General features: G+C 34.2%; 1 protein-coding gene across 1 annotated transcript in view; it reads right to left on the minus strand.

The window, feature by feature from the left end:
* Positions 1 to 4,850: 4,850 nt before the first annotated feature.
* eva1a (eva-1 homolog A (C. elegans)) overlaps positions 4,851 to 13,960 on the minus strand; it is a 34,341-nt gene continuing 25,231 nt past the window's right edge. The window contains 4 exon segments of the mRNA XM_056477331.1: positions 4,851 to 5,139; positions 5,141 to 5,367; positions 7,255 to 7,385; positions 9,768 to 9,813. Coding sequence (XP_056333306.1) covers positions 4,996 to 5,139; positions 5,141 to 5,367; positions 7,255 to 7,345 — 462 coding nt within the window. The 5' untranslated portion in view covers positions 7,346 to 7,385; positions 9,768 to 9,813 and the 3' untranslated portion in view covers positions 4,851 to 4,995.

Genomic DNA, 13,960 nt, shown 5'->3' on the forward strand with positions numbered 1-13,960 from the left:
CTGTGAAGGAGAATTTTATTTTTGTTGTTGAGAAAACAGCCTAAAGTAGTACTCGCCTCACAGCAAGAAGGTCACTGATTAGAGCCTCAGCTGGGTCAGTTGGCTTTAATGCATGGAGTTTGCATGTTCTCCTCCGGGTGCTCCGGTTTCCCCCACATGTCCAGTATGGGTGTATGGGTGTTTCCTAGTGATGGGTTGCAGCTGGAAGGGCATCCGCTGCGTAAAACATTTGCTGGATAAGTTGGTGGTTCATTCTGATGTGGTGACCCCTGATTAATAAAGAGACTAAGCCAAAAGAAAATGAATGAATAACTGAATGAAAACAGCCTTGAAAAATCTGAATGCCAATGGAATCTTTTCAAATCTTTTGTTTGTTTGTTTGTTTTTTTTTACATTAAACTAAAAAAATACTTTCAGAAAAAGCCTAAAATCTCAAATTGACAGGTGCATTTTTGGCTGCAGTGTCTCGCCCTAAATACTACAAATCTTTGAAAAAAATTCTAATTCAAAATGTTGGGATTTCTGAACTTCCTACTATGCTTTCAGTTGTACTAATATAATATTAACATGCTAATTCAGAAATATGTTCAGCACTCTAAACCCTTATAGGTTGTGGTTAAAGTTATTTTAATAAAACAATTTAGCTATATTTTCATTTGTAAGTGTGTATGGTATGTTTACCTGTATAGCATCTTTGTTTGTATCTAATGTGTAATTCTGAATAGATTTTATTTAATCAGCAACAAACAGTTGAAGTCAGAATTATTAGCCCCCCTAAATTATTAGCCCCCCTGATCTATTAGCCCCCCCTGTTTATTTTCCCCCCCAATTCTGTTTAACAGAGAGAAGATTTTTTCCAACACATTTCAAATCATAATAGTTTTAATAACTCATTTCTAATAACTGATTTCTTTTATCTTTGCCATGATGACAGTAAATAATATTTGACTAGATATTTTTCAAGACACTTCTATACAGCTTAAAGTGACATTTAAAGGTTTAACTAGGTTAATTAGATTAACTAGGCAGGTTAGGGTAATTAGGCAGGTTATTGTATAATGATGGTTTGTTCAATAGACTAGTGAAAAAAAATGTCGAAAAAAATATATAGCTGGCTAAAATTTGGTTTTAATAAACCTTAAAATGGTTTTAAGAAAAATAAAACTGCTTTTATTCTAGCTGAAATAAAACAAATAAGACTTTCTCCAGAAGAAAAAATATTACCAGACATACTGTGAAAATTTCTTTGCTCTGTTTAACATCATTTGGGAAATATTTATAAAGAAAAATTTTTTTTATGGTGGGCTAATAATTCTGACTGTATGTGTTAAGGGAACACACTATAATTTAGAAAAATCTTTGTTTAACATGTGGAGAAAATACAAAATATTTAGACATTTGTTCCTGATTTCTTTTTTATATAAACAGGTTTACTAAAGATTGTGCCTTTTTTACTATTGTTACGTCTCACTTTGACTGCATACCCCCATTATTATTATTTCATTATTATATACAACAAAATATGTGCAAGGTGACAGAATTTTCAAATAATTTAATATTTATGATGTAAAATGCATTATACAGTATATTATTATTATTATTATTATACTATATTTAACAGTTTGTGTCTGATTTATTTCATTAACAATATATAGGTAAAGGAATTTGGAAAATACACACAATTAAGTCTCAAAATAAAAGTGGCGCAGTGGGTATCGATGTCGCCTCACAGCAAGAAAGTCGCTGGTTCGAGCCCCGGCTGGGTCAGTTGGCATTCTGTGTGGAGTTTGCAAGTTCTTCCCATGTTCACGTGGGTTACCTCCAGGTGCTCTGGTTTCTCCAGAGTCCGAAGACATGTGCTATGTTGAATGGGTAAGCTAAATTGTCTGTAGTGTATGTCCTTGTCCTCCAGGTTGGGTGTTGAGCGCTGGGCTAACAACCCACATCATAAAAAAAAAAAAAACATGTTACAAAACACCAATATGGTGTTCCATAAATGGCCATGGGAGTAAGTAAGTTAGTTTAAACTTATATTCTACTAAATTTTGGACATTTTTTCACTATAGTACTGATATAAATTATGGTTTTACACAATTAAAAGCTGTCATTCATTTCAGTATTTTTATGAAAGTAAACTAAATTGATTAAATTATAAATGTTTTTAGCTACCTTTTCTTTCTGTCCGTCTATTGCATGTGCTGAAAGGGAATGCTTTAAAAATGAAATGTTTATAAGGTTGTTTTCATCAAACAGCAGAGGGCAGTAATGCATTTTAATACAAGTTTGAGCAAAGAAACATTCAGAATGTTAAGGAGTTTAAAAAAGCTTGAGTTTTTATTTTATTGAAAGATGTAGTGCCTCCGCAGACCAACTTAATTTGGCACATTAGTTCTCCGCAGATGCATTCAAAACAACCATGTTAAAACACAAGCCGAATTTCAAATTCTAATACATCCATATATTTCTATGAAATTAACATTTTTAAAACATTTTAATGAGTGTGGAACAAGAAACAGGAGTCATTTTTTAAATGATAAAAATACACATTTTCTGTACACCAAAGGGGGAAAGAGGAGAGGGACATATTTCTGATATACAGTTGAAGTCACAATTATTAGCCCCCCTGTTTATTTTTCCCCCAATTTCTGTTTAACGGAGAGAAGATTTTTTTCAACACATTTCTTAACATAATAGTTTTAATAACTGATTTCTAATAACTGATTTATTTTATCTTTGCCATGATGACAGTAAATAATATTTGACTAGATATTTTTCAAGACACTTCTATACAGCTTAAAGTGACATTTAAAAGCTTATCTAGGTTAATTAGGTTACCTAGGCAGGTTAGAGTAATTAGGCAAGGTATTGTATAATGTTGGTTTGTTCTGTAGACTATCGTAAAAAAATTAGCTGAAAGGGGCTAATAATTTTGACCTTAAAATGGTTAATAAAAAATTAAAAACTGCTTTTATTCTAGCCAAAATAAAACAAATAAGACTTTCTTCAGAAGACAAAATATTATCAGACATACTGTGAAAATTTCCTTGCTCTGTTAAACATCATTTGGGAAATATTTAAAAAAGAGAAAACATTCAAAGGGGGGCTAATAATTCTGACTTCAGCTGTATTTCTGATCCGGATGGATTTTATCTATAGCACCATAATTCATACTATCTGTGAAAAATACAATACAGAGGTGATTGTCATCCATGCATAATTAATACTTGATTTAAATGGGCTTAATACAGGTAAACATGAAAAGATATTCTGATCGTCAAACGGTTGTCTGTTAATTCTCCTTTTATATCTGTTCATTTTTACACTGTATTATTTACTTTATTAAATTAAAATGAAGGCACACACCATCATTTTGTCCAGTTTCTTACAATGGGTAAAATCCTTCAAAGAGGCCATGAAAACCCTGAGCTCCAGGACAAAGCTTTTGTACAATAAATGTGTTTGTAACAAAGAGACATTTTGCTTAAATAAAACAAAAAATAAAAACTGTCAACTGAATGAAAAGATAAAATTAGGTCTCAGTTAAAATTAGGTGATTCTATAGTTCAATGTCCATGTGACTAAACGTAAATTCAGACAAAAGTCATTCGAGTTAAAAAACACTATTTCAAGTCAAGCATTTTCAAAGCTCAAGGATATTATTTTATCTCCACCGGATACAAATTCTTCATTAAAACAAGTTTTCATTAAAGGTGCACTCAGTAAATCACCCTCATTAAAACTTTTTCTTAAACTCATTGGCTACTATGAAATCATTAAGATAATAAAAGCAGTCTTATTTGACACCCAACGGGACAAATGTAGATTTGTAAGTTGTTCCAAGTTTGTGGCATCTATTTTTATTTGCATTGGAAGCCTACACAATTTACTTTTTCCCATCTTTTTCTCTCTAAATAAATGAGTTTTTACGAACTTATTTCTCAGAATTGTGTAATATGAACTTATATTTAGTACACTCTTGGTTATTAAGACAGAGTTGTGATTGTTCTACTAAAATTCTGATGTCATCCCTTTAAATTTTGAGACATACAATTACAAGTTAAAGACTACATTTCTGAGGAAAATGAGACATTACAGTAGGAAATGACTTATTAAATAACAACAACTGGATTACAATGTCTAAATTTTCAGATATAAAGGCAAAATTGTGAAATAAACTTCTGCAATTAACATTTAAAAAAATTTATTTTCAATTGTAAAACTCAATTAGTTTGCAGATGCTGCATTAATAATAATTAATTTAACACTTTATTTTGATGGTCCATTTGAGTATTAGTAGACTGTTATGCCTGTATGTGTTATATTGTTATGCCGTTGATCTGCGTTAATACCAGTATTCAGAGAGTTTTCAGAAAAGTAAACCAAAATTTCTATTTGAATACTTTTCGATTTAAGTCACAATGTGACATTTTTTTCTCATAATATCGTGGGACTCATAGCATTACATACTGTTGACACCAGGCGTCAGTCACTAACAGAAGTAGCCTATAAATAAGGGGACTAACACCATATTCACCTTTTCTGAATGTGATGTTTCAGATTATGGGTTGCACTTGCTATTTGTGAAGCTTCCATTAAGAAGATTCATCCATTCGTTTTTAATATTTAGGTTAATATCGTTTTAATAAGGCTGTGCTACAAACCATTCACATAGTGAAAACTGAGTAAGGGGTAATTTTGCTACATTTTGATATTGGATTATGGATGAACAAGGTCACCTCATTGTGACAGTTTTATTAAAAACAACACCGTTTACAGTTAAATGGAAATTACTCTAACAATTCACGCGTGATGGGGCGTATAGGAAAAAGTTGGATACAAAATCAACTGAGTGCACCTTTAAATACACGAACGCTTCCATAGTAGTGCCAGCGCCACTAGAAGAGCTGTTCCAAACCGTCTCTCACATCTCAGTCCCTTACTGAATCCCAAAAAGTGTAATAGCTAATACATTTTTCAAACGTATTTCAGTCTCTTTCAATAATAACGGTTGAGGCTGCGCGTGCCCGGCATGTCCGGCTGTCCGTTCATCCAGATCTCGCGGATAATCCGCTCGCGTTCCTCCAGCCGCTGCGCGCGCTCCAGCTCCTCGGCGGAGGTGAACACGTTACCGAGCGTCCGTTTCAAATCGCCGATGGCGGCGAGCTGACAGGTCAGAGGTGTTGTCCCAGTCTGAGTCGCTGTCGCTCGTGTCACTGGTGTTTTCCGCAGTCTTTCCCGGTTTCTTGGGCGCTTGTTGCGTTTTGCAGTCGGTTCGACAGGAGATTTGCACCACAAGCGCGATGAGAGTGAGAACCAGTCCCAAACACACTCCACACACGAAATACAGCGCCGCCCGCTCCGGCTGATCTGCAGGAACAGTCATAAGGTTAGTGGAAGTTTGTACTGAGCCACAATGTAACGGTTTGTAACGGACTACAGAGTCGTTACTTATCGGTTGTGTCCGGATGTATCAATTCCGTCAAAAACACATAAAAATACAATTCATCAGTGTAATGACTTGAGTACACTGAACACCTCCCATCCCACCCTTAATTTTTTTTTCCTCGCTATCGTTTATAAATTTAGAAAAATAATACATTTCATTTCGATTTGGAATTGCTATTCAGTGTTGGACTCTCAGTAGTGACTATTAAACCACACTGAACTGAGCTAAACTGAACTGAACTTAAACACTGAAAACTGAACTGACACTGTTTTAATTTACTATGATCTTTTATGTGAAGCTGATTTTACACAATCTGCATTGTAAAAGTGCTATACAAATAAAGGTGAAATGAATTGAATTGAATTTCAGGGTATTAATTGGTGGCCCTGATGGACAGTGGTGCCCCAGCCTGATCTCACGAGAAAACATAAGTATTTTACGTTTTGTCAGTGTAGTGGCTAATTCGTACGAGTTCATTCGTACGAAATTGTACGATTTTAAAAAGGAGACGTGGCACCTAACCCCACGCCTAAACCCAACCGTGATTGGGGGATGAGCAAATCGTACAAAATTATACGAATTAGATTGTACGAAGTCATACGAATTAGCCACTAAATGTAAAAGTTATGAATTGCCGTGAGATTGTGTTGGGTGCCCCCAGAAAATGTTCTTAGGGGTAGCCAGAAGAGGCCGCACCAAATCTTGGGATGGCACACACACACAGAAAATAATGAATTCAATGTAATGTTATATTTTTGTTTCTGGTAAATGAAATAATGTGTTTTAATTAATTAAATAATTTCTCTTGAAATATTGCAATTTATTCCTTGAAATAATTCAGCAAGTACACAAACAAACAAAATAAAAATTGTAATCAATATAAAAATCAATAAACTTTTCAGTTATTGTTTACATACTTTTATTGTACAGCATACAGTATGTGTCATGTCTGAAATTAATAAAAATTTATTCAATTAATAAAACAAACAAATGAACAAACTGAACAAAAGGCATTACTATTACTAAAACCAGATTTAACAAACATAAAAAGTAGTTGAAAAATAAACATTTAGAAAAAAAAAGGCCATCAAATCAGGTGTAAAAATGAGTTGCACCTCTGGATTAAATTTTCATTCTCTCTTGAGTAGGTAGTTTATTTTAAACAAGAAATTATGTTACCACTGCAAAGAAGTATATTAGTCTATGTATGAATGTAATCAAAAATACTACATTTACCGTATAGCCTACAGTATATTGTCTTCTATCTATCAGTAGAAACGCATCACTATGTTTGAACGTACCTCGTCCATACTATTTAGTAAGTATAAAATGCTAAATTAGTAGTATGTCCAAATGTATAATATTCACAGAAAGTAACCTTTTAAAGCAGCTGATGATTTGATGCTGATATAGAATTTTTAATTACAATGTTAAAACTGAAAGTGTGTAACAATATTATTGTCTTCTCTCTATTTGTCCATTGATGTGATTACTCCTCATATTGTACAACTTGTAACAAGGATGTTTTGACATGCGCTGTGGTATTTTCCCCACCCATCTTCCCCATGATTTGGACGGTTGAGTAAAAATTGACATTTATGAGCATTGTGTTTGCTGAACATTCTTCAACTCACAGTGACCAGACAAAAACGCTGAGCGCTTAACACAAAATAAATGTTTAGCACCTTGTTTTGCTACTAAGTGTTTTAAAACTTGGATCTCTGCCATTGAAAATTCATAAATGTGCTCAAGTTGGCCAAAAAAAAAGCAAACAAAAAACACTTGTAGTGCACCAGAAGAGTTTTTACCTGCTATGAAGGAGTAAGCAGCCAGCGCATTGCTTACTAAAGCCATCTCCTCAGTAGTGGCCTGCCTTTCATTGAGGAAAGCTGTAACCATTTCATCCACGGACACTCTATGGATCACTTATTGTGTGGTACTGAAAGAGAGACCGCAAGTTAAAACCAGTCTGAACCCACCTCCATTTTTCAAAATCCCTATAAAGGGAAGCACTGAACCATAGCTTATAATGATGTTGTTTTAAGGAGTGTAATTATATTGGGATTTCTCCCTACATTTTGGCTGCAGCAGAACCTCATGCGCAGGGAAAACTATTTTTACAGACTGGCTGGAAATTTTCCGAACGGCAGAATAATGCTAGATCTCACTGTACAACCACAGACATTGCAACAACCTAAAGTTTAATTTCTCCTCATCAAACTGTCACACAAGGCAGACACAAAAAGACTTTCTGATCCAACGTGTACATTATTATTCACTGACAAGCTGATTGAGGACTGCAGTCGAGACGATCATAATAGAAATTATAACCTGTCATAAAGAGAGAATTATTTATAGAATGCCATTCTACCCCTGTCATCCGCTCATTCTGTCTCCCCCTCATAAAACCACTTCTAGGCATCGGGGAAATTTTACCCTGTAAATTATTGCCAAATTGCCAGGACATATTGGCTGGATTTTCTCTTTCATCCCAAGAGGAAGAAGAAATGAAATGTAACAAAACAAACGTGGTTGAACACAAACAGCCCCAAGCGTGTGTGTCTGGATGATTGAGTTCATGAATTGTTTCTCAGCATTAGTCTGGACTGAATTCAGGATGGTTGGGTTAGTGAAGTGTTTTTTGTAGTAGTCTAGTCTGAAGGTAGATAGCTGTTCACGTGGGTGTAATGGAATGTAGAGTCTCAGTCTCTCTCTTACTTGGAGGTAGACAAGCTGCTCTTTCAGTTTATACCATGGTCTGTGAATTCTTGAGTCTGATTGGCTGGAATGTGTGCATTTAAACAATTTAAAGGCAAAATCGGTAAGATTTCTTTCATTTAAAATATCCAAAAAACCGCTATAAGTTTATATACTTGTATAAAATGGTTCATACAATATTGAATAACCTCTTTAGACTTTAACACCTATATTTCATACAATATAGAAAATACATGCTTTCCAGCTCTCCTTGGCTAATTGAACTGCTTAGTCTGTTTCGTCTAACGGGAATCTTCATTCTCCCTCATTTCAGTCTTATAATTATGAAACTCTCCCAGGCTCTGCATTATAATTTGGATGTTTAAACAATATTTTCAGATGTAAATAGTTAAACACCATTTTAAGCCTCAGTTCACGACAGTCTCATAACCTTTTACAAAGTGCTATGTTATGTGTTGCTTAGATTTTATTATGAATAGTCTAACTTAAAGGGATTGTTCACCCTAAAATGGTCATAAAAAGGGACTGGATTACAAACAGACTACAGTTGCACATGTGCCAAGAACTGTTTGAATAATAAAGCTAATAATATTGTAAATAATGTTCAGTTTCTTACATGGACCAATCGTTTTCCTTCAAAATACCTCAGTGTGTCACCAGGAGCTATGGCTATTGATTTGGATGATTTTTAATGTGTTTATTTTAAATCTGAAAACATATAACCATTACTGCCATTATATGAATAATGGAGTAATAGGAATATAGGTACCTAGGAACAGTTATTGACAACAGGTTGAAATTGGATCAAAACACACATCTAACTATTAATAAGGCTCATCAATGCTAAGAGAGTTATTCTTAAGACCTTTTATAATTTATTTATTGAAAGTATTTTGTCCTTTTCCTTTATTTTCTGGTTTTAAAAACCTCACTGTCTATAAAAAAAAAAACAGAATTGACTTTAAGGCATTGTTAATTTGTGCTCCAAAATTTTGGGAGTTCCTCTGCGAAGTCTTGCATCCTATATATAAACAGCTGGTGTTAAGGATGGCACATAAAATAATAGGAGATAGCACACACTCCTTAAACAAATATTTGGGCGACGTTTAAGGACAATAAGATGTTCAACAAATTCTAAATGTACTTTTATGCCTGAAGCAATTCGGTTACGTAATAAATGTAGTTGATCGATAGGTTATTAATATCATTTTATTATTTATTTTATTTTTTTATTATAAATAATTATTATTATTAATTATTTTTTTTTCTTTTCAGTTTGTGTACTTGATGTTAAGTGTTTATTGTGTTAAGTGTGTCATTTTTGTTATGTGAAGCACCACCATGTCCGAATGAATTGCCCCTAGGAGATTAATAAAGCTTTAACTTTAATGTTTTACTGAATAAAAAAAAGTCACCTACATCTTGAATGATCTGTGGGTATGTAAATTAACAGAAAATGTTCATTTTGGGGTGAACTATTCCTTTGAACTAACCAAACATCACTTTAACACATATTAGACCTTTATATTTTTGTGGCTGCCAGTTTGTGGTTCAGTGGTTCATTTTACTTGTTAAACACAGAGTTAAGTTCAGAGTTTCCTACCCGGAATGCGTTGATAGTGGTCCATCTATAAGAACTCCAGGTTGTACTGCAGAGAAAAGAGAACAAAAGCGAAAATAAGAAAGAAGCTTCAGCATCCTCCCTTTAGCTCTTCAACAATAATGGACAAAGCCAAAGAAAAGAATGAAGGGCTACTGTATGACTCATAATGATCTATATAACAGATCAGCCTCCTCAATGCTACGATAAGACCTTCAGTGGAAAAAACACTCATATCCCAAACTATTCCTGTGTTTGCATGTGTTCGAGATCATACATCTCACAGTATCACTATGAGTCCTTTTCCGGTACACACACTCCTCCATTTAACCACAGTGATTAGTCAAGACCAAAACCTCCCTAACTAGACAGAAAAACCCAAAAAACAACAATGTGTGTGTGGAAGCTTTAGGAAGCTCGCTTGGGACAGGGCAATTATCAGACGATTTGAAAGCCACAGTGAGTACAACAAAGTTCAGTAAGCAGAATTTTATGACATGAACTGGTCACAGTGGAAGATATTGAGAGATGATGTGAATGTAAGCATATATTTTTTTTAATTTTACACATGTACTAGTTTAAGAATGGTTATCTGCTGTCCTATCTGTACTCTAAGGCTATTTTTAAGGTAGAAAAAACTGTATATGACTAAATTGTTGCTCTTGTGGTTAATATCTGTTGATGTTTTTGGAAACTCCACTGGACTTCTTTCAAAACAAGTCCTTCTTTCCCACAGAAATCTGATGGGTTGTATCCGGTCGTCGTATCAAAACAGATCTAAGTTGCTTAATGTCTTCCAATATCAATAAAAATTTTTAGGGGCCTGAAATGTAATCTGAAAACTCAAAAAAAAACACATACTTAACAGAGTTGGGTGAAGGTGTTCCACAGTAATGCGTTGCTGTATTCTAATTACATTTTTGGGGAACGCAGTAATGTAACGAATTACATTTTAAATTTGTGTAATTTGATTACAGTTACTAAAGTCAATGTAATTGCGTTACTTGCGTTACAAATATAGTTTTTAGTAGAAAAAAAAATGCCACTTTTAAATCATGTTTTCAGCCGCACCGTCAATTAATAAGCATGCACTTTTAAATTGTTGGAGAACGCGAGCTGAAATTGTTGCTGATAAGAGTAGTTGCTTCTTAAATGGAAATACACACTACTTTGATTTCGTAAAAGCAAAAATATTGATGTGAAATGCAGTCTATGTCCAGTCTCTAAAGAATTTTCAACTGATTTTAACTTGACCAGCAACTTGTTTAAGCTTATGAATAAAAAGCATTCTATGACAATACTCGTCACCAAAGAAGACACCGGCGCCCAAAAACACGGCAGCCCATCTCAGCCTAAACAGGCTAAATTAGATTTTTGTACAGGATCGGGAGTGAAGGTATCTTCTGAATGTAAAGAGAAGTGTTGCTGCTTATAGGGCCGTTCACATACTACGTCTTTTGCAGGCACCAGTTTGTTATTTCCCATGGAGGCGCACGGCTTGCGCACACATATTCGGTGCGTATATTGCACACACTCAGATTTTTCAGACTTACCAGTTAAAAACTGCGAGTCTCGCGACAAGCACTGACCAATCAGCTTCATGCTTGTATAGAATATACACATTTCGGTAGACTAATTATCTCAGACAAACAAAGAACACCCAAACACTGCAGTGCTTTTGCATACTAAGGATGTCGATGGTTACTGGTATCCAGTTTTCTTCATGGTTTCTTTTGTGTTAAAAAAAAAATAATTGGAACAAGTAATTGATGAGAGAATTTTAAGTTTTTGGCGAACTCTTTAAATCGTTTGAATATATCAAGCTGCTGTGATCAACCCATTGTACTGTTTTCCCGTGAATATTAAATTATGAAAAGAGCTGCAGTTTATTTTGTATTTTTATAGGTATATTTTATATGTTTTAAAAGTAACTTCAAAGTAAAGTAATTAGTAATCTGATTACTTTTTACATGAAGTAATTAGTAATGTAATCAAATTACAATTTTCTAGTAGTAGTCAGTAATTTGTAATCTATTACTTTTTTAAAGTAACTTACCCAACACTGATCCTTAATGAAACTGAATGAACTGAATTCAGCGATAATCATTGATAGGTTACAGAGAATATTACTTTTTGACAATATTAATTAAATGACAATTATGACCAAATTAGACTAAATAATGACAATAACAAGAAAAGGAATGTAAACTACTTCTAATTTGACATGACAATGAAATACAAAATCGGAGAACCTACACATAATATTAATATGTGACATGTAGATTTGGGTTGAATAGATTCAATACATTTTATGATATAGCAATTAAATTCATTAGTCTACAAATGAATGCATTTGCATTATTAATATTGATTTGATTTACAGTGGTCTAGTACCAAAAAATAACAAATTACCAATAATAGTTGTAATTGTAATTTACTAAGTAGTTTTAAAAATGTGTACTTTTACTTCCCCTTTATACATTTTTAGTCCTCTATCGGTACTTTTACTACACTATTTTTCTTCTGCCTGCAGTCACTACTTTATTTCTTTCTTGTATGGTGATTGGCTAAAGTAGAAAAATATGTCCTTCGATTCCTGTCCAAGCAAATCACACAAAGAAAGTAAATCACATCAAACTGAAAAACCTAAAGACATGGGCGCTTTCTAAATGCAGCAAATCATTTGGAAGCATTAAAAATGTCCAAGAAGATGTCCAAAATCTTTACACGCAATGACCCATAGACTATTTATAGACTACATGACGATGAGAAATGAAGGATTTTTACTGTATGAAGACTGAAATCCCCAAACAGCCTTAAACAATCAATAAAAGGTACGAAAGAAGAATGGAAGGAAGGGCCAAACTAATGAAGGAAGGAAGGACCAATTGAATGAAGAAAGGATTCAAGAAAGGATTGAACAAACGAAGGAAGGAAGAAAGGAATGAATGAAGGAAGGAACAAAAGAATGACCGAACAAATGAATGAGTGAATGAATGGAGGAACAAAAGAAGGGAGGAACAAATAAAGCAAAAACGAACAACTGAAGGAAGGAAGGAAGGAAGGAAGAAACGAATATAGGAAGATCACTAAATGCACTACAGAATGTTACGTTTACACATCCCTGCACAAACTGCATGTAAATGCATAAACTTTTCACTCTGTAATACTCACTACTCTTGAGTACTTTAAAAAGGGCTACATTTTTACTCATATTTTGAGTAATATTTGCAACAGATATTTCTACTCTACACTTGTACTACATTTTTGGGCAAGTAATGGTACTTTTACCCGAGTACTCTTTTCACCACTGTTGATATATATTAAGTTAGAAGTTATGACTTTAAATTGGGTCTGTTGACCACATCCTTGACGTACGAGCGGGCAGAGCTATCTTTTTGGCCCGAGACTTCTGGTCTCATTCACTTTCATTCATTTTTAGATGTTAAAAACAGCTCGTTCTGCTGCTTGATGTTGCAAACTGATATTTTCTTGTTATGATATTCTGCTTTGTCTAGTCATGAACACACTTGTTTGTAGAGCAAGTAGATTGACCGTTTTCTGCAGTTTATTATTCCTAGTCATTTCTCCATATGCAACTGAAAGTGAGGTTCTAAAACAATCCCAGAAACGAGAACACTTCCGCATTGCAGAATAAGGTAAATAGTTCAGGGGTTTTCAGCCTTTTAGATGCTATGGACCCTCCAAATATTTTTGTGGCTTTTCTTCAAACATTTACACATCTTTCGCAGTCCCTGGATCCTACGTTGAAAACTACTATAGACCAAGACATATTGTATTCTGTGATGGATAGATTTGGCCATATTTTGACAGATTTCAAAAATCCAAAGCTTTTTTTTTTCTTTCTGTCTTGGGGGTTTGTAGCGTAAACCATGGCCACCATCTTAATAAAGTCTAACTACACTGATTACAACTACACTGGGCCCATTACATTCTTGAATTAATTAAACTACTGCTCATTATCATTGTCCATTACAAATTCTTTAATTTGGTTTTCAGCTTTGTCCTCCAAATGGGACCACACAATCAAGAGAGGAAAGCAGCAGCTCATGTTTGGCAGAGCTTTATTGAAGCCAGCAGCCTGACCAACAGAGCCTGGCTTTAATCAGACACCGAGCCAAACTAAAGCCCAAACCTGAGCTTCAAAGCTGGCACGAGCCAATACTCTTTCATTT

The sequence above is a fragment of the Danio aesculapii genome, chromosome 17 (genome assembly GCF_903798145.1).
Source record: "Danio aesculapii chromosome 17, fDanAes4.1, whole genome shotgun sequence".
NCBI classification, from domain to species: domain Eukaryota; kingdom Metazoa; phylum Chordata; class Actinopteri; order Cypriniformes; family Danionidae; genus Danio; species Danio aesculapii.